The 21,975-nt window shown below is 46.9% G+C and overlaps 1 protein-coding gene across 1 annotated transcript in view; it reads right to left on the bottom strand.

The window, feature by feature from the left end:
• The window catches only part of SYNE2 (spectrin repeat containing nuclear envelope protein 2), a 455,935-nt gene that overhangs the window by 168,105 nt on the left and 265,855 nt on the right, over positions 1-21,975 (bottom strand). Inside the window, exons 60-62 of the mRNA XM_088471237.1 lie at positions 20,813-20,995; positions 18,961-19,032; positions 15,375-15,476 (exon numbers count right to left, since the gene is read on the bottom strand). Coding sequence (XP_088327363.1) covers positions 15,375-15,476; positions 18,961-19,032; positions 20,813-20,995 — 357 coding nt within the window. The remainder of the gene's footprint in view (positions 1-15,374; positions 15,477-18,960; positions 19,033-20,812; positions 20,996-21,975) is intronic.

The following is a 21,975-nucleotide window of genomic DNA, read 5'->3' as shown; positions in this document are numbered from 1 at the left end:
TGGACGCTGAGGCATATTTTATATGGCAACACTGCTGCCATTTTCTCACACGTGCTGTTATGTATTGCGATATTATGTTACAGTGAGATTTTTTTTTTTTTTAGTAATTCATTGTTTTAATGTTTGTTTGTTTTTTAAACTCACTACATGCAAATCAATAAAACAAATTGTCAAGGAAGCTAATGAAAATAGATAAATATATTTTTTGTTATAACCCGGTTATGTGGTTATTTTCTTTTTTCTATGCACAGTAGACTTCCTGCCCTTAAGCCTGCAGAAGAACACTGCAGAGACCCTCAGAACGCCTGATAAGCAACTGATAGAGCAATTTGAAACTGCACTTGGTTGCACATCAAGGACCTCATTCAGAGGTGCTCGCAAAATGCGAGCGCTCGCTCTGAATGAGGGCGGCCGCATCTATTTTCTGACCCGGCCTCCTGGCTGCTCGCTAGGCTGTTGGTGACCACCCACAGGTTGATGGTCACGATGATCAAGACCATCGCGACCATCGGGGCTTGCGGTGAGACCTTTGTGGTAGGGTCTCGTCTACCGCAAGCCCCAGTGAGCTTTCGGCTCTATTAGAGCTGGAAGCTCACCATTGACATCATGAGTGATGTCAGTGGGGCCGTCCCCAAGCGGCAGGCATTCCGTCGGGAACGCCTCCGTTTGGCCAGCCACCCCCCCGCCCCGCCTACAAAACGGTGCGAGCTGTCGATCACCATCAACAGCCGCCCCTTTTGTAGTGAGCCCCAGAGCAAGAGAATTTCTCTCTCGCTCCGGGGCTTGCTCACGCGCAGTGCGACCGCTGCACGTGCGCAGGGCCTCTATATCGACACGTTTGCGAGCGCGTAGGCGCTTGTGAGCGGGTCTGAATGAGACCCCAAGTGTAATACATTAAGGGGCATATTTATCACCAGAAATTTGCGAGATATCCCCCCCAAAGTACCTGATTTGGGGTGATATCAGAAAATTATTAGCAACCCCAGAAAATATCTAGGGGTGACCGCAACAGGTATCGAATACATATGCTGCACCCCCCTCATTTTTATGAATGCTATAAGCAACTTCTATTATATGTCTAGTGGATCTTTAGGACTCAAATAACATAATAAATTTGAATGGGAAAGCTTGGAACATTTTAACAAGTATGGGATGCACAAGAGATAACAGGAAATAACAGTACAAGTTTCTTTATCTCATAAGCCAACACATTGCCTTCTGTTCTTATTTCATGAATACTCACAATTAACTTTTACAATCTTCATTCATGCCTGAATAGAATTTTACACAAACTGGCTGGACGGGATTGTTGTGGCTGTAACGGCCAGGACAAAGGAAGCCAAAAACAGAAACCATTTGTTTTAACCCTTATTGTTCTCGTCTACTGTTCTGTTGCAAGTATGAGACATGTCAGTTCTGTACTGCAAACCTTTGCCTGCAGTCAGAGAAAAGGCGCTTTCACAATGCGCAGAGGTTAGGCAAACGGAAATCTTGTATGCAGTAACTTTCTAATATAGTATATATAATGACTGGACTGAGACTGGTAATGTGAGAACTGCAAGTACTTGCAATGATTAACTAGATGAAATACCAAATGAGCTCAGCCTGGCCTCATAGGTCAGATACAGATATAAGAAGTCTGGTTAAGACAGGTCTCCCTTCCTTTCTACATGAATCATTAAAAGGGGTTAGGTTTAGGGTGTGGTTAGGTTTAGGCACTAGGGGGGGAGGGTAGGCTCTGGCACCGGGGAGGGAGGGTTAGGGTAGGAAGAGGGGGAGGGTTAGGATACCTACCGACAGGTGTCGGTATCCTAACCCTGTCGGGATGCTGGCGTCAGGATTCTGACTATGAGATCCCGAGTGCCAGCATTCCGTACCCAACCCAGTAGTAGATGCACCTGGCTTCCTCCTGGAGTGCACAGTAGTAGATGCACCTGGCTTCCTCCTGGAGTGCACAGTAGTAGATGCACCTGGCTTCCTCCTGGAGTGCACAGTAGTAGATGCGCCTGGCTTCCTCTTGGAGTGCACAGTAGTAGATGCGCCTGGCTTCCTCCTGGAGTGCACAGTAGTAGATGCGCCTGGCTTCCTCCTGGAGTGCACAGTAGTAGATGCGCCTGGCTTCCTCCTGGAGTGCACAGTAGTAGGTGCACCTGGCTTACTCCTGGAGTGCACAGTAGTAGGTGCACCTGGCTTACTCCTGGAGTGCACAGTAGTAGATGCACCTGGCTTCCTCCTGGAGTGCACAGTAGTAGGTGCACCTGGCTTACTCCTGGAGTGCACAGTAGTAGATGCACCTGGCTTACTCCTGGAGTGCACAGTAGTAGGTGCACCTGGCTTACTCCTGGAGTGCACAGTAGTAGATGCACCTGGCTTACTCCTGGAGTGCACAGTAGTAGGTGCACCTGGCTTACTCCTGGAGTGCACAGTAGTAGATGCACCTGGCTTACTCCTGGAGTGCACAGTAGTAGGTGCACCTGGCTTACTCCTGGAGTGCACAGTAGTAGATGCACCTGGCTTACTCCTGGAGTGCACAGTAGTAGGTGCACCTGGCTTACTCCTGGAGTGCACAGTAGTAGATGCACCTGGCTTACTCCTGGAGTGCACAGTAGTAGATGCACCTGGCTTACTCCTGGTGCACAGTAGTAGATGCACCTGGCTTACTCCTGGAGTGCACAGTAGTAGATGCACCTGGCTTACTCCTGGAGTGCACAGTAGTAGATGCGCCTGGCTTACTCCTGGAGTGCACAATAGTAGATACAAAAAACAAGAGATATGGTAAGAACTTACCTTTGTTATCTCTGTTTCTACGAAGTCCATAGGGTCCACAGGGTTGACCTTGGTGTATAGCTGGATCTGGATCCATGGGCACCACACAGTTAAAGCTTTGCTGCTCCCAGGATGCACTTGGGTCCGTCCTCCTCTATACCCCGCCCCGGCCACAGGCACCTCAGTTGGTAAGCAGCTAAGGCCGGAGGAGGAGACTAAACAGAGAGAAGGAAGACTGGAACACACAAGAAACCATACTCACAGAAATGGGAGACGGAAAACCGGTGACCAGCCACACAGCCCATTTGAAGCCAGGTGCGTCAGGGCGGGCGCCCTGTGGACCCTATGGACTTCGTAGAAACAGAGATAACAAAGGTAAGTTCTTACCATATCTCTTGTTTTCTACTTCAGGGTCCATAGGGGGTCCACAGGGTTGACCTTGGGGATGTCCCAAAGCAGTTCAACTAAGGGCGGGGACGCTCCTGTGCTGAAAGGAGTACCCGGCGCCCGAAGGATGCATCCTGAGAGGCGAAGGTGTCAAACGCATAGAACCTCAAAAACGTTTGAATTGAAGACCAAGTGGCCGCCTTACACAGCTGAACAGCGGAGGCGCCACGTCTAGCAGCCCAAGAGGGACCCACAGAACGAGTGGAATGAGCCTTAACAGAGGCTGGCACAGGTAAACTCTCCTGTGCATAAGCCTCACAAATAACGGAACGAAGCCAACGGGCTAACGTTTGCTTGTTGGCAGGCCAACCCCTCTTGTGAAAACCGAAGAGGACAAACAAAGAATCCGACTTCCTAACCGAAGCAGTCCGATCCACATAGATTCTAAGTGCCCGGACTACATCTAAGGAAGCCTCACCAGCTGAAAGATCAGGCGACTGAAAAGCTGGCACAACAAGTTCCTGATTAATGTGGAACTTCGAGACCACTTTGGGCAAAAACTCAGGACGAGTGCGGAGCACCGCTCTGTCCTGATGAAAAATCAGAAAAGGAGGGCGACAGGAAAGCGCCCCCAACTCTGACACCCTCCTGGCAGAAGCAATTGCTAGGAGAAAAACGGTCTTGAACGTCAGCCACTTGAGGTCCACCACCTCAAGAGGCTCAAAAGGATGACCCTGCAAGACCCGTAGCACCACCGCCAAGTCCCAAGGAGCCACAGGAGGCACGAAGGGAGGCTGTATCCTGAGAACACCCTGGAAAAAGGTGTGAACATCCGGTAGTGTAGCAATCCGACGCTGAAACCACACGGACAATGCAGACACATGAACCTTCAGAGAGGCCAGGCATAAGCCGAGGTCCAAACCTGATTGAAGGAACTCCAAGATTCTGGAAACCCGGAACACCTGAGGATCATAGTTTCTGGATTCACACCACTGAAAGTAAGTGCGCCACACCCTGTGGTAAATCCGTGCGGAGGCAGGCTTGCGTGCCCTAAGCATGGTACCAATGACTGAACTGGAGAAACCCCTAGACCTCAAGACGGCTGTCTCAAGAGCCACGCCGTCAAAGACAGCCGACCCAGATCCGGGTAAAGGCAGGACCCTTGAGACAACAGGTCCCGACGCTGAGGAAGAAGGTACGGAGCGTCGATGGAGAGACACCTCAGATCAGAGTACCAAGGACGTCTGGGCCACGCCGGAGCAACCAGCACGAGCGTGCCACCGTCCTGCATGAATTTCCGCAGAACCCGAGGAAGTAAGGATATCGGAGGAAACAGATACGCCAGGTGAAACGTCCATTTCACCGACAGCGCGTCTACCAGACTGGCGCCTGCGCCTCTTGTCCTTGACCCGTAAACGGGCAACTTGTGATTGTGACGGGAGGCCATCAAGTCCAGCTCCGGCAGCCCCCACCTGTCCACGAGTAGCTGAAACACCTCTGGGTGAAGCGACCATTCCCCGGGATGCACGTCGTGACGGCTGAGGAAGTCCGCCTCCCAATTGAGGACTCCGGGAATGAAGACTGCCGAGATCGCTGGAATGTGACACTCCGCCCAAGCAAGGATGCGAGACACCTCCGACATTGCTGCCCGACTTCGAGTTCCTCCTTGGTGGTTGATATACGCCACCGTGGTGGCGTTGTCGGACTGCACCTGAACCGCCCGTCCGTAAAGAGCGGGACCGGACGACTGCAGGGCCCGATAAACCGCCCGCAGTTCCAGAATGTTGATGGGAAGAAGAGCTTCTTCCGCAGACCAACGACCCTGAAGTGACAACGAGCCGGTCACTGCCCCCCAACCCCGAAGACTGGCATCCGTCGTGAGCAGGACCCAGTCCGGGATCCAAAAGGGAGGCCCCTCGACCAGATGAGCTGTCTGAAGCCACCAAGCCAAAGACTGCCGAACCTCCGGGGACAACACCAGCAACTGAGAGCGGATCCGGTGAGGTAACCCGTTCCATTCCGATAGAATCAGCCCCTGCAGAGGCCGGGAATGGAACTGGGCAAATTCCACCATGTCGAATGTTGACACCATGGAGCCCAAAACCCTCATAGCCGAATGGACCGACAGGCGGCAACTGCTCAGGCAACTGTGTATCCTCAGCTGCAGGGAGGAGACCTTCTCCGGGGTCAGGAAGATCCTTTGCTGCCGAGAATCCAGCAGGGCTCCCAAATGAACCATCCGCTGAGATGGAATCAGGGAGGACTTTTTCCAATTTATCAGCCACCCGTGCGCTTGCAGGCAAGCGACCGTCAAGTGGAGATGATGCAGCAGTACCTCCGGGGAACTCGCCAGCAACAGGAGGTCGTCCAGATAAGGTAGGAGCCGTGCATTCTGGTTCCGAAGATGTGCGGCCATGACCGCCATAATCTTCGTGAACACCCTCTGTGCCGTGGAGAGACCAAAGGGTAGCGCCCGGAACTGGTAATGGTGTTGAAGGATAGCGAACCTCAGATACCGCTGGTGTGAAGGTGCTATCGGAACATGGAGGTAGGCGTCCTGGATATCCAGGGACACCATATAATCCCCCGGTTCCATCGCCAGAATGATGGAACGTAACATTTCCATCCTGAACTTGGGAACTCTGAGGAATTTGTTCAGAGACTTCAAGTTGAGGATAGGGCGATGATAACCATTGGGTTTCCGCACCAGAAACAGAAAAGAATAGAACCCCGTCCCTCATTGTAATTGAGGAACGGGAACAATGACCCCTGCTGTCAGCAAGGACTCTATAGCTTCCTGAATCTGTAAAGACTTGGTCGTATCCTGAGAAAGACTCGTGCAGAAAAACTGGTGGCGCGGTCTGTGCCGAAAAGACAGGGCGTACCCCTGGGAGACCACTTCTCGAACCCAGGCATCCATGGTGGTATTGTGCCAGCACTGGGCAAATAGAAGAAGTCGGCCTCCCACTCTGGGGTCCCCCAGAGGGAGGCCCGTCCCATCAGGCAGAAGGTTTATCTTCCTGCTTGGAAGAAGGGCGCCTGGCACTCCAGGGCTGCTTCTTGGGCTTAGAAGCGGCCTTGGTCGTCGACTGCCTCGGGAAGGACTGACCTTTTGCCTTGCCCTGAACCCGAAAGGACCGAAAAGCAGAGCTCCGTACCTTGGTAGGAGCAGAAGCCGAAGGGAGGCTGATTTAGACTTAGCCAGAGTGTCCACAATTTTGTCCAAGTCTGGACCAAAAAGCAACTCCCCATTAAAAGGTAAGGCCTCCAGTCCCTTTTTGGAGTCAGCGTCAGCTCTCCAAGACCTCAGCCACAAGGACCGACGCGCTGACACAGCCGCAGCCGACACCCGAGAGGTTAGCAGGCTTGCGTCTAACGATGCTTCCCCAATGTAGGAAGCCGCATCCCTCATTTGACCTATCAACGCTCTCTGGATCTCCGGAGCATCTTCCGGAAAGGTATCCTCCAAAGCATTGGCCCAGCTCTCGATGGCCTTAGCCACCCAAGAGGGCCATGGACGGACGGGCCACCGCCCCCGAGAGAGAGTAGATAGACTTCAAACAAGTCTCCACCTTCCTGTCCGTGGGATCCTTCAGGGAGGAGATCGACGGCAAAGGCAGCGTAGCACTTTTAATTAAGCGGGTAACGTGGGAATCCACCGCTGGAGGAGTTTCCCACTTCCTGCAATGAGCCTCCGGAAACGGATAGTTCGAAGCCAACCGCTTCTGCGGTTGGAACCTCTTGCTGGGCAACTGCCAGGCCCCTGCCATATGATTCGTCAACTGATCGGACAGGGGAAAAACCGTCGAAGCTACCTTGGCCTTTTTAAAATTTGGGTATTTTGACCTGGGGGCGGGCACATCCTCCTCAATGTGAAGGATGGCCCGCACCGCCCTAACCAATGCCGGCACATTAATGGAAGACTTAGCCTCCATCTCCTGGGCCCCCGGCATCCGAGTCAGAGTCTTCATGGATCTCCCCGTCATCCGAAGACACGTCCGTGTCCGTGAACTGAGCCGCCAGTGAAGCCGGAACGGAACGCTTGGACGCCCGTGGGGGCAAATCACTGTGCAACATATGTTGAAAAGCCGATGACGAAGCCGCCAGACTCTGAACAGAGCTGGAGAGGACGTCCACCCAAGGCGGGGGTACTGCCTGAGGATACCCCTGAAAAGGTACCATCGACTGCTGCGGCACCGTGGGGGTTTGCACGTATACCGGCAAACCCGCATAAGGACCCACAGTCTGAGACCCGGGAGGAGACTGCACCAGACGAGTCACACCTGGGGAACGGGGCATGGTAGGCTGGGGCAACGCCTTAGAAGTGGCCGCAGTCAGGACCGCAAGTCGGTCCGCGATTGACGCCAGCACTTGCGTAAACATTGCCCACGGAGGATCCTGCGCCACCGGGGGTTTAGAGGGTCCAGGTACCAACTGGCACCGCCCGCACAGACCGTCCTGAGACAAATCTGCCCCGTCAACCCCTGCCGAACAGCGTCGGCAGGAAAACAACACAGGAGCCTCGGAGCGCTCATTCCCCTCATCAGACATGACACAAACTTTTTTGCAAAAAAAGTGTCTCACCGAAACGAGGTAAGGCGTATAACACCCACGCACTCCCAAGTATGCAACCCAAACAGCCCACAATAAGGTACTGAGGAGCACACCACAGTATGTGACGGACCTCACAAATACGTAGATTTATATAAGTGAGGTACACAGAAAGAACACCCCTCCCCCACGCACCTGCGGGCCGTAGGAGAAGGAAAGGGATAGGTAAAAAGCTGACAGTAAGTAGAAAATAAGCACAGACAGCAGCACTAGCAAAAAGTCACATACCATGTAGAGAAGTTATACTCACTGCACCTTCCGCTACAATCAACCTCCCAGATTCAGTGTCTGGGAGGGCTATAGCGCTGCGAACACTGTCCTTTGCAGGGGGAGAGGTACGCAGGGGGACTGGTCCACTGGAAGCCTGCCTGGGAGCTCTGCGATGCTGCCTGAGGAAGATGGCCGCTGGAGAGCTCTGAGGAGGAGTGGCCGAGTGAGAACAGCCCAGCGACGCCAGCACACATGAGAGAAGGCGCGCTGGGCTGAGGGGAGGAGCGCTGAAGCAGGGAAGGCTGCCTCCCCTGCTAGTACTAAACCCCCGGGGAAGCCGGTTCCCCGCCGGTACTTACACCCCGGGGGCCAGCGGACACGCGGGGTATGCCTGAAGAGGGGGAGCCCGCCACCGCTACTAGCGCCGCCGGTCTGTCCCCAGAGACCGGCGGCATGAAGACTGCATTTTCCCCGCGTGCAGCGCTGACAGCGCTGCACGCGGCTTACCTGGCCCCCTCAGTCCGGCAGCAGTCCTTGGGAGGTCCCGGAGCCACGCTAGTACTGACTCCGGGGTCCCGCTGCGATCCCCGGATCAGTACCGGCGTCGCAGCGCCAGCGGGGCTGTTGGAGCGGCAGCGTAGACGTCCAGATGGACAGTCTGATGCTGCCGCTCTGAAGACAGTAAAAATAAAATAATAAAATCTTCTTCTTTTTTTTTTTTTTTAAATAAAGAATAAAGCTTAGGGGCTGCTTATGCAGCCCCACTGCGCAGGGTGACCAGACTCCGGCCGGGCACCAACTAAAACTGAGGTGCCTGTGGCCGGGGCGGGGTATAAAGGAGGACGGACCCAAGTGCATCCTGGGAGCAGCAAAGCTTTAACTGCGTGGTGCCCATGGATCCAGATCCAGCTATACCCCAAGGTCAACCCTGTGGACCCCCTATGGACCCTGAAGTAGAAAGAGAATTTTGAAGAAAACTTCAAAAGGTAACAGGCGCTTCGGTGGGCACTGATTCCACAGCAGCTGTATGGGTTGAGTGTAGTCACACTCAATGGGATATTTAACATAGAAAAAACAGAGAAATACAGCGCTAGGTATATGTTAAGTGTAAAAAAACTATACCAGATGAAGTGTGAATAAAAATACACATTTAATACTCAATATATTTAAAATACAATGTTCAATAACATGTAGATAGTAGATACGCCTGGCTTCCTCCTGAAGTGCACAGTAGTAGATGAACCTGGCTTCCTCCTGGCATGCACAGTAGTAGATGCACCTGGCTTCCTCCTGGAGTGACAAAAACAGACAAATCTCAGGTGCACATGATATTTGTCTGTTTTTGTGCCTGCAATTAGTCTCATCAGGTAGCACCTCCCAGTATATATATATTCAGGGTGTGCAGTCCAGAAATCTTTCCCATATATTCCTCCTAGAGTGCACAGTAGTAGATGCACCTGGCTTCCTCCTGGAGTGCACAGTAGTAGATGCGCCTGTTTTACTCCTGGTGTGCACAGTAGTAGATGCACCTGGCTTCCTCCTGGAGTGCACAGTAGTAGATGCGCCTGTTTTACTCCTGGAGTGCACAGTAGTAGATGCACCTGTCTTACTCCTGGAGTGCACAGTAGTAAATGCACCTGGCTTGGTCCGAATTTGCCTGTACGGGAGTGTTTAGTAATTTTAGCAAACACAGGAATTTACTATGTTAAGAACGGGAGTATTTTCCGTTTCTTTTGAGCTGATCACGAGCTGATTTTACAGTTTAAATGCACCCGAAAATACAAATAGAAATGAATACACTATTGTTTCAACACTGCAGTACTTTCGTTAGACAGGAATAAAACACAGCAATTTACCAAAAATTGTGATTATCTATATATTCACGGATGAAATAAAACCAAACTCGGTGTCAAAATAGAACTTTCAAATAGACCCCCTCCTGAGCAGCGTGTCTAGCAGAAACATACACAGATCATTGTGATCTGTGTATGTTTCTGCTTTTTTGTGTTACTTAAATGGTTAATTTAAAAAAATATATAATGTGGGGTATTTTAGGAACCAGAACTGGGCTCCCTGAGCCAATCCTGGTTTTAAAAATAGAAGTTTTAAAACCAGCACCGGACTCAGGGCCTGATTCAGACCTGCTCGCGAGCGCAGGACGCTCGCAAGCGGGTCGATGGTGCCCTACTGCGCATGTGCACGACGGAGGGAGCTCCGTTGTGCACATGCGCGAGACCCGGCTAGCGACGGGGTAGCCGTCGCTCCGGGTCTCGCACCAAAGGGGGCGTGCTGTCGATGTTGATTGACAGCACGCCCCCTTTGGTGGGCGTGCTGGGGGCGTGGCTGCCAGACGGAGGCGTTCCCATGGGAACGCCTACCGTCTGAAGCCGGCCCCACTGACATCAGTAGTGATGTCAGTGGGAGTGATTTTGGCTGTAATAGAGCCCAAATCACTCCAGGGCTTGCAGCAGCGAGACCCTACCGCAGGGTCTCCGTCGCAAGCCCGATGGTCGCGATGGCCCCACTGACATCATCAGATAGAGCCAAAATCACTCCTGGCCTTGCGGTTGAAAAACTCAACCGCAGGCTTTTGCTCGCAGTTTCGATGGTCGCCATGGTCAAGACCATCGCGACCATCATCCTGCACGCTCGTATATGATGTGGGTGGTGACCCACAGCTATACGAGCGTCCAGGAGGACGCTCCATATTAATGGAGATGGGCCCTGATTCAGAGCGAGCGCTCTGGTCAGAGCGTCCGGCTCTGAATCAGGGCCACAGTCTGTTGTTGCTAAAATCAATGTAGCTATGTGAATAGATTGTAGCAACAACATTACCAAACTATTAGCATAAGTATGAAGGACTCGGATGCATTCAGCCAATCAAATGCAGCCACTGATCTTCATCCCCGTTATTTCACATCTTGCAACAGGATCAAACCCCGCCCCCGCCCCGCGTCCTGGCCAGAGGGACCCGCGGCTTCTGCATAGATGATGGTCATTCAGTGTGTATGAACGACCATCATCTAAAGATATATCTGCAGACCCCTCGATCTGCAGATATATCTTTCAGGTGTGTACCCACCTTTACAGACAGCATGTGACACCTTTATCTTGACCCCATTCTTTACTGTACTTTGGCTGCTCCTCCTTCCGACCACCATTACACCACTCTGAGTGCCAGATGTTGTAGTCTAAAATGTATCTTATTTGATGTGGGAACAGATGCGTACAAATTTTTGGTGCGCAATATGCACGAGAAAAAAATGCAAAATGCGCTTCCATCCAACTTAACATGAACCCCACTGTGTGCAGATAATGGATGTCGATTAGGATCACATAGGCCTGTAATCCCTATCACACATAAAATCCACCTGGTGACTTTAAATCAACATATATGGGTATATTTAGTGCGGGTTTTTAGAAGTGCAGATGTTGCCCATAGCAACCAATTAGATTCTAGCTATTATCTTCTTCACCTCAGAGGATCATCACTAAGTGCTACATATTGCTACAAGCTGCTACTTTGCATTCCTTATTCACCGGACTTTACGTTAACCACTGAATTTCCGATTATTTGAAAGCCAGCTGCAATAAAATTGCCATACTCGGCTTGGTGACACTGGACTTTAACACGGGGACAGGTGAAGGCGGTCACAAGTTGACTTTATTACAGCCTCCGGATCCGTTGGGGCTACGGCTCAGTGTGTCATCAGTTACAGATTGGGAGCAACCACATTAGCAGCCCATTCGATTAATCCCGCAAAGACCAGCAAGCGCTACACTGCTTTAACTCCTAGAGGTGATTACACCAGAAGCCTCACCTCGCTTCATACGGAGGACTTATATATATGTATCCTGCGCAAAGACCTGGAGGTCGGAGATGATGGATTAATATTATTATGATCCGGTGAGATCACTGTGTCTTTGGACGTTTTTAATATTGTTTAAAAGTATATGTGATTCCCAGTAGGGATCTTTTTTATATATATAATAGGGATATAGCAGCTGTTGTTTTTTCTACATATTACTTATGCTGGGCATACACTACCAGATAAAATGTCTGTCAGACCGACAGACATTTTATCTGGCCGGCTGCCAGCCGCAGATGTCCGCGGCATACACTGTGAGAGAAATCTCACAGTGTATAGCCCGACATCTGCGCTCCACCCCCGTAGGAAGGAACACGGGAAATGTCTGTCTGTCGGCCGCGCTGGGCATACACTGCCCGATGCGACCGACAGTTACCGGGTAAATATCGCATCGGACGGGCATGCTGGACAATCCAGCATGCCCGACCGAGCAATATTTAACCCTCGGTCGCCCCCCCACGCTACAATTATTGCGGCGATCCGCCGATATCGGGCGGATCGTCCCGATAATTGCAGCGTGTATGGCCAGCATTAGACGAGTCTGTATAGACTTCTTTTAGAGAAGTATTTTTAAATATTTGTGATTGTAATATTGTTGCAAATGCTAAATAATATATAAAGAGAGATTATTTAATAATATACTTGGTGTCTTGACTCTACTTTCTGCCATGCCTAGTTATTAATGTAATATTTGAATTGGTCATTTATAATCGCAACACCAACATTGAGCTTCTAGAAGGTGCTAGATAAATGTCAAGTAGAATCTGACAGGTTGCTAGGGGCAACATCTCCACTTCAAAAAACCTGCACTTTAGTAATTACACCCCAAAGTTATTTTTGTTTTTCTAGAAAAAAATTTAAATTGTAGTTAAAACGTGATTTTACACCCCGCAGTTATAGTGATAGAGGTTTTTTTAAACTTCTAGAATTGCTGCTGAATCTACCGAAACTAGATAAATAAGAGTCAGTAAATTAACACAAGGAGCACGCCTGCAACAAATCGGCTTTGAAAAGTGTATTGTCAGAGCTTCCTCTTGATACATTAAGAAGAGTATTAAATTGTACGGCACAGATGCATGTCACAATGATCTTGTTAAGCAGGTAACAATGTTTCACAGAAAGAGGGTTTTCAAGAATTGGCTGTATCCGACCACATGTTCTAATCCCACGTCCCCATTCTTCACTGGAAACCAAGATAAAGTATCCTTATCATGGTTTTCAGATGATCTTGTTAGCACATCCATCTCCAGTGAAAAAAATAATTTTATGGTGCCCATGTCAAGATGTCTGTGTTGTCACAGTTTGGTTTCAGTGGGAACAAAACTAAGAGCTGGCTTTTAGCTGTGCTTTATTGGGACAACCTTTCTGTTTAAGTCTAAATGTGAGCGAAAACTATCTACCTGGCACAGACAGGTCCCCCATTAACCTCGTCCCTGCCAGTGTGGATCACAAGACAAGGTTGACATCTCTGTAAAAAACGATGCTGAAAGGCTGCTATTTTAGGTCTTATCTTTGTTTGTTTTGTAAACTAAAGTATATACTTCATGTCATTTAGGGCTCTATTCATCATCACTTAATTTCTACAAAAGCAGGTGAACATGAACATTTTCACCTGCAATTGTAGAAAGTAAACGTGCGGGCCATTCATCAAAAAGGTAATGCAGGAGATATCACAGATATCTCCTGCTTACCTTTCTCTACCGGAATGGCCCACTGTCCCCATACACTAGTATCACAGATATCTCCTGCTTACCTTTCTCTCGGAATGGGTTCCCCGGCTGTAGCATTACACCCCCGCTAGAAAAGAGTCCGGTGCTGGTTATGGAAAACTTAGGGGACCCCTATTCATTTTGTCCCCTGTATTTCCACAACCAGGATAGGCTCAGCAGAGCCTTGTGCTGGTTCATAAAATACAACGGAATCCTAGGCAGTTTTCCCCTGTATTTTAAGAACCAGGACAGGCTCAACAGAGCCCAGTGCTGGTTCTTAAAATGCAGGAGACCTCTATGCATTTTTTCCCCTATATTGTTTTTAAAACCCAGAAGCCTTCACGGATCTCACTGATCTGTGAAGGCTTCTGTATAACTCGAACCTTTTAATGCTAGTCGCATTAAAAGGTCTGAGTTTTCATAGGAGACAACTCACCCGGACTCGCATAATGTAATAGCCTCGAACTCACAAGTTCGCAGGCTATTACATTTGGAGAGTTTTGAGACAAACTCGGACCTTTAAATGTGCGAGATGGTCCGAATTTGTCTCACACAAAAAACTCGGACCCTACTACATCACGCCCTATGTTTTCTCAGGGATAATGGGAACTCTGGCTACATTTTTCATTGGAATCAGTGGGTGATACTTCATTTTGCTATGACTCGGTAAGCTACTATAAGTGGGTACATCGTCGATTTTCTTGCGTTAGCCCAACAAGGTAAAATGAGCGGTGTTGCGATTATGCCACCTTTTTTTACCATTGCCATGCTTTTCACACCGTAAACATTGTTCCGAAATGAATTGTTCCCAAAGGACCTGATTCAGAGTTGCGGGTGCACAGAGATCCATCTTGATTTCTCATGTACCAGGTACTTGGCTATTTCCACAAGTGATTGATAGGAAATGTGCAGCCACATATATGCATGCATGTCGCCTGGTGCGTGAATTTCCTTCTTTAATCTGCAACAACTGCCATTTGAATGTATTTGCCAATCGGGTGTATAACACATGGCAGCATTATATACAGTACATCTCACAATGGATTATTGTAAATTTGATTAATTCAGCTATACTGAGTAAGTTAACGAGTCGCTGGCTATTAAATTGTTACCTCTGGTCTCTGGCGAGCAGGGCCCTCTCTTCTCTTGTGGTCACTTTGTAATAGTGTAAACTTTGGGCTTGCAGCTTCCAATGTAGATAACAAGCGTGCAATCAATAAGGACAATAACTGCACACAAATAGTTTACATCTATATGTTTCACTGAACATCGCTAAAGGCTCTATTCATCATGTTAATTATCGGGGTCCGAACGGACCCCGATAATTAACATTCATACTCGCCGTGGGCGCTGGAGCAATTCATCATTGCTCCGACGCGGAGACAGCTGATCCGAAAATCAACTGTCTCCCCAGAAATCCTTTGCAGGCAATTTCAGCCTGAAGTCTGGAATGCATAGACATCACCAGACGCTGGGTTTCATCCCTGGTGATGCTCTGCCAAGCCTCTACTGCGAATGTCTTCAGTTCCCGCTTGTTCTTGGGGCATTTTCCCTTCAGTTTTGTCTTCATCAAGTTAAATGCAAGCTCAATCGGATTCAGGTCACCAGATTTGGATGTAATTACCCTCAAATTAAATCTGAAAGTCTGCAGTTAAATCACATCTTGTTTGTTTCATTTCAAAGCCATTGTGGTGGTGAATAGAGACCAAAATATGAAAATTCTGTCAATGTCCCAATATTTATGGACCTGACTATACATATATATATATATTATATATATATAAAATATACAAAAGGTTTTATAGAAAGACAATGTTTTTACCTGGGACAACTCATCTGAGGTAACAGCCAAGGGACAGACATCAATCACCTCTTTTTCACCTTCAGATTTCACAGGAATGGCAGCAGGAACTTTATCTGTTACCTAACAAGTTAAGTAAAGAGAAGTTACTTAGCACACATGTTAATTTGCCTGACGTACCTCCTTATGAGGTGCAGTACAATACCTGCAGGCAGGCCTGTGAAAAAGCGTTACATAAACATCAATCACATGCAGCAGAAACGTTTTCCTCATGTTTTTTAATAACCAGGTTGTCAAAAGGAGCACGTATGGCTTGTTAATGATCTGCTTGAGAATGGGGTTTGAATTAGAGATGAACTAACTTGGCCAATCCCTTTTCTGATTCTTGCAGACTCTCCAACTTATTTTACTTCATACATCCAGTGCTACAAGTAAGTGGGCATATAATAGATGACCAAGAGGAGATTAAAAAAAACAAAGTTTTAAATATTAGAAATCCTGCCAAAAAGATCTATATGTAATCAGTAAAAGAGTAGATGGAATAGTACATTATTCTGTTTATTTCTATAAACATTTTGAATGGTACAAGTTTTAAGTACTTTTTAATACATCCTGTAACTTTTTTCTATTTGTAATCCCGTTTCCTACCTTATTATGTGCACCCATTACCTACACTCAGCGGAGGCGGCAATTGTGAGGGCTGAATGAACTAATATTGAGCTTATTATCATTACACAGCTTTGTACTAATATCATGTTATAAGAAGAATGCTATTTTAAGTGTGCAGCACTCTTCACAGAAACACAAGGGGCAAATTCAATTGGCTACGAGATTTTTTTTTTCGTCCTGTGGCGCAAAATAGTTCAGCCAGACGCAAAGTTTTTCCTATTCAGCTAGCCGCGAGAATTTTAGCAACGGTAATTTCTATGGGAATTAACTGTGCTTTGCTTCTCACAGCCTCAGAGCAAGTGCAAAGTTGGGAAAAATTGTTATTTTAAGGTAAGAATGTCAAGGATTGGTTCAGAATCCCCGGGATACCCCCCCCCCCCAAAGATTAAGCAGTCAATTAGAAGTTTTCAATTAGCTTAGTTGAGCCAATAATTACATGTCATTATTGGGGAGAAATACTGCAAAGTACAGAAAAATGGGTTAGAAGAAGTGAGGTAGGTATTTGGGGTGCTGTATAGATGGAACAGGTGTTTTAAACGTTGCAGGTGGCAGTTAAGGGTTTTTTTTTCAATTTCAAGTGGCTTCAAATTACTAAAAAAATCAACTTACAATACAAGCAATTTTATGCATGCCAAATTTAACTACATCATTTATTGTAACAAAAAAAATATTATTTTATCACAAATAAAATGCACATATCTTGCATATGAACCATTTTAAGAGCGTTAAATATTTTTCTTGGGGTAAGTAATAGACATCGATACAGATGTGTCTTTATACATGTTTGCCGAAGTCACGCTAAAAAGCTCCACCCCAAGCGTCAGGTCCTGCGAGACTCTGCTAGTGCAGGGTGTCATTTTTCCGTCTTTTTTTTTAAGAAAATGGGACACTTGTATATCTGAGCGCGACTGAGTATACGAATAATTTCTGACTAAAAAGTATACATTAAATATATATATATATCTATCCTTTGTGTATCCAATGTTTTAGAAGGAGGCACTCACCAATCAAATTTGATCATTACACGTATCATTTATTGAATATCCATCAAATGACTTAAATCAATCCAATGCTGTGGTCGACGTTTCGGTTCAGAACTAGAACCATTCTCAAGACCAATTTAAGTGGCTATTTAGAGAAACATTGACATAATCATAGTGTATCTAACAACAGCTGAAAAGGACAGGCACGGAGTCGAAAGTCGCGGATAACTGAGTCCGTGTCTAAGCTGCAGTGTATACGGGTATATTGGGTCTCATCCCAATTGGTGCTGCAGTGTCCGAATGCAAACTGGATAGACAAACAAATAAACAAACAATAGACAGCATCAGGCCCGTCGAGAGCCGCGCACCGGTAAAAAAGGGGGCATGGCCTAATCGTGGGAGGCGTGGCCATGCCCCCTTAGGTTTAAAAAAAAAAAAAAGTTTTGCAGCACCGAGAAGCGGCGCTGTGCGCTGACGAGGGTGGCACAGTAAGCCCCCTCAGCCCGGTGCATAACCAGTGGGGGGCGCGATCAGCTTGATCGCTCCCCCCACAGACATAGAAGACTGCTGTGGCTGCTTCTTAGCAGCCGCGAGCAGTCTCCCAGTGCAGCCCAGCATAAAGCAGCACACACACTAGTAAAGGGAACCACATCAGTCTATCTCCACCCTGCCCCTGCTACCCCCCCTCCATCTCCGCTTCATCCGCCACTCCCCAGTCCTCCCGCTGCACACCACCACGCGTCACACAGCTTAGACTACGCGCACATGGCGGAGATGGGACAGAACTTAGGAAATTATTATATAGATATAGAGGAGAAATCAGTTAGCCGCAATAACCCATTAAGGGGTGAAAATTTGACTTTTTACGGGTGTCATGAATTTGAAGCTATACAATTATAATGTGCGTTAATTCTCCATAGGAGTTAAAGTGTCTTTTTTTTCAGGACCTCCAGAGCAGGTGAAAAGTTGGGATAATACATATTTTAAAGGTACAAATGTGGGGACTTGGTTCAGAACCACTGGGACACCCTCCTTAATGATTAATTAGGCACTTAGAAGTTTTTCATTAGCTTAGTTTGGCCAATAAGGACGTCATCTTTGGGGTGACATTTTTCAAAATGCACAGTAATGGGTTAGTGGATGTAGGACAGATATAAGGGGGCGCTGTATGAATAGGATAAACGTTTTTACACTTGCCGGTGGGAGTACAGGTAATTTTTTAACCCCATTTTATAAGTGGCTTAAAATGACTCAAATATCTACTTACAGGCATTTTTATGCACCCCAAATTTATCTGGAGCATTTACTTTGCAGAAAAACTGTTGCTTTGTATAATATTTCTGTTTTAAAAAAATGCATATAATAGACATATGACACATTTTAAGAACCCCAAATACTTTACTTTTGGCCACTAACATTCTTCTATACTGTTATCTATTATTAGCTTGCATTTTTTGGGGGTACAGGCTGATTTCCCCATTTTCACCCACGCTTAACGCTGATATCACCAGCAAGAATTACCGTGCGGATGCAGGAATAAGCATCTTGTAATCCAATTGTGCGTTAGACGGGAGCGTACATACATGCGATAAGTGAATTTACCGGTCATTATGAGCGTTAAATAGTACCCGGCACTCCAAAGCAAATCGACCTATACTACAACAGGAATATCCGCTATCACAATTGTCTTTTTACCCTTATTTTTACAGTTACGCTTTACAGCGAGTAAAGTTTGGGCCTTAATACTCTAACAATGAAGAAATAAAGTGAAGAGCGCAATATTTTGGAATTACAGCAGTAATAATATCATGGCCTCTTGGCACCCGAATGTTTAGTGTGGAATTGTGGGTGTTGCCTGGCTTCCAGTGTCACAGTGCTCACATTACATAATTGAGGCTAGCTGAATAAACTACTTATTAAAACCTGTATAGCGACAGTGTCCAAGTGCTTCTCACCTCCGCAATCAGTGTGGATTCCTCTGTCTCCTCAGCCAATGAAGGCAGGAAGTAAGAGTCCATCCACCTCACCTACAGACAAAGACAACTATTACACGAGGAGGAAAATGCTGGTCTGTCTAGTTTAATTCATTTCTACCTGCAAATCTACCAATCATAAACAAAAGCATATATACAAAAGCTAAAAATAAAAATAGGGCTAGGATCCACTTGCTCTCATGACTTTCTTAAGACCTAAAAGAGAAGTATTGAAAATGGATATTGACACGTTTGTGCAAACTGCATGTACTGCAGATCCATGTGTACTGTGGTTAACATACAGCGTGACAATAACAATCTGCATTGTGACCTGTCGGTGAGGATGGAGCCCAGTCCGGTAGCACTTTCACTCAGCAATTACAACATGTATTGATCTCATCAAAAAGCCTATAAGAACTGGACTTTGCACACAGACGTAGGCATTCCCTCCTCCTAGTAGCTGTAATGTTATATATAAAGTGAGGAGAAGTATTCAGAAGATAGTCCAACTTAGATATCTTTACTACTCCTTACTGCAACTATTACTAAGGGCATTGCTTTTTTTCCTATTGTCATCATTGCCCTGGGATACAACACACTGCTGCTCTCTAAATACAACAGTATCCAAAACAGAGAGCACAGAGGGGCTTATGTGGAATAGCGAATGCAGCAAAAAAGAGCAACTCTGCACCTGGATAGAGAATGTTGCAATGCAAGGGGTGTAAATGCGTTTATATTGTATTTGCATGCAGGGATAATATGGGCTGCTTTTGCATGTAGTACTAAATAGTAGCACTAAATAGTATGCACGGTTTAATTTACACTTCTATTTAGAATTGTGCTAGGATGCACAGAAGCCCCTCTAAATCCCCAGCACAGTGCAGCTTGATTATATAAATACATGACTGAAAAGCACAGACTGTTTTGAACTGTGGGAGGAAGTCGGAGCACCCGGAGACCAACATGAACACGGAGAGAACATACAAACTGCACAATGATAGGGACCCGTTTTCGATATGAACACATGGCACCAAGGCTGTCTGAGATCATATGAAACATCAGCCACAAGTTGGCCATACGTGATGCAATGTTGTAGTTACACAATACCAAAAAATGGTCTATATCAATACGATTATTAGTGGGAAAGGAAAATAATTATGTTGATGATGACTAATAGTAAATTAGAATTAGGGATTCTCAACTAGAATCAGTTTAAAAATTGACTTAATTGAACTCAAAATTTTCTTTGCACTACAATCAGGAAATTAAAAATGGTAAAATAAACTATAAAATAGATCCTTGTGGCGACATTTTAGGTTTTAAAGTTAATTTTATTTGACCAGAAAACATTACTGCTCGCATGGAAAACGGTTAAAGTACTACACAATGTATTTGTGAATCGTGCTGAACCTTTCAGTCCAGAATTTCACACAAATTTTCAAAGTTTAGAACCAGTTCGCTAAAGTTCAAGCATCACGACTACATCTGGAAGGCATCTGGCCTGTGGCCTGTCTTCTCCTGACCATAGTGACGCGTCAGTGCAAAATGGAAGCGATTTGTCCGCTCAGCATGAGAACAGAAAATCCGATTTTGTCTGAGTTAGCCATCAATATGTGGGCAACTCTACAATCCAATAGAACAGTGCCCCCTATTAGTCAAACTATAACTGAAACAGACATAATACCCATTTAAAAACATTGCTATGGATGCATACTGATTCAGTAAACACAATGACTGCCTTCTCACTGTGTAGTTAATGAACACACTTTATTAGTGGAAGTGTTCTTAGAAATCGTGTTCGAGGGTCCTTAGTGGAAACCAAGATGTTTCTTACCTCACTACTGACAGAGTTTATGCCTTCAGTTACTGGAGACAAGATGGCTTCCAAGTCCTGGTCCTGTGGCTCCAGCTGTAAAAGCTCCAGCTGTTCCGTCACCGAGCTGCGTTGGGTAAGCAGAACCACTTCCTTCTTCTGATTTAATCCCTCCAGTTGTTTCCTAATTACTTCAGTCTTCTCCTAGAAAGTGGAACAAGGGAAGAGATGATTAACTATAAGCAACATAAATATACAGAGTAAGCAAAATGGGCAGAACGGTGCAATGACACCACCACCTGGTAAACAGGCTCAGCACTACTACAGTCATAATGATTCCAATGAACCGATGCCTACGTCTGGAGCCTGCCAGGTAACTTATCAATTGAGAGAGAGAGGCAACAATATCCTCAAAGGTGTGGTCACTTCACGGAGAGCACTTGTAAAAAAAAAGCATAAAGCGTGTGCATTTTGTTGCTAGGCAACACAACACTGAAAAACATATACACACGCAAGTGAGTAAAAGTGATGAGAAAGCAAAAAAATGTAATTACAGATGTGTCCACATACATCTATCCTCCGTGCGCTACAAGTCGCGTTACACATAACGCGTGAGAGCGGTGTGACTCGGTAGCGCAGAGCGTCTTTTTGTGCAACTTTTTTACCTATAAATGCATCTTATTCACACAGCGATGCAAATATGACGCACAAGCAGCTTCTGCTGATTAAAATGATATGCAGCATTGCCTATATTCTGTGTGCGACTGCGGGTGTATCTGCATGCAAAATGCTACGTTACAGTGTCAGCGGCTGTGACACTGTAATTGGGATGGGTACGGGACGCTGGCGCTCAGGATCCCAGCGGTCGGCATCCTGACAGGGTTAGAATACCGACACTTGTTGGTCAGTATTCTAACCCTCCCCCTCTCCCTACCCCTAATTCTCCCTCCTTGGTGCGTGAACCTAACCTCCACCCTAGTGCCTAACCATAACCCTCCCCCTAGTGCCTAACCATAACCTTCCCCCCAACCCGGCTACTTATGTTCCGGATACCACAGTCAGCATTCTGAGAGCCGCAATCCCCGCGGTCGGGATATTGACCGCATCCCCTGTAATGTAGCGTTTCGCATGCAGATACACCCACAGTTACATATCATTTTAAACAGCAGTAGCTGCTTGGCTTC

This window comes from Taudactylus pleione, unplaced genomic scaffold (assembly GCF_031769625.1).
Source record: "Taudactylus pleione unplaced genomic scaffold, aTauple2 ptg000113l, whole genome shotgun sequence".
NCBI classification, from domain to species: Eukaryota; Metazoa; Chordata; class Amphibia; order Anura; family Myobatrachidae; genus Taudactylus; species Taudactylus pleione.
The sequence above is the reverse complement of the archived record's forward strand: the minus strand, read 5'-3'. Positions and strand labels throughout refer to the sequence as shown.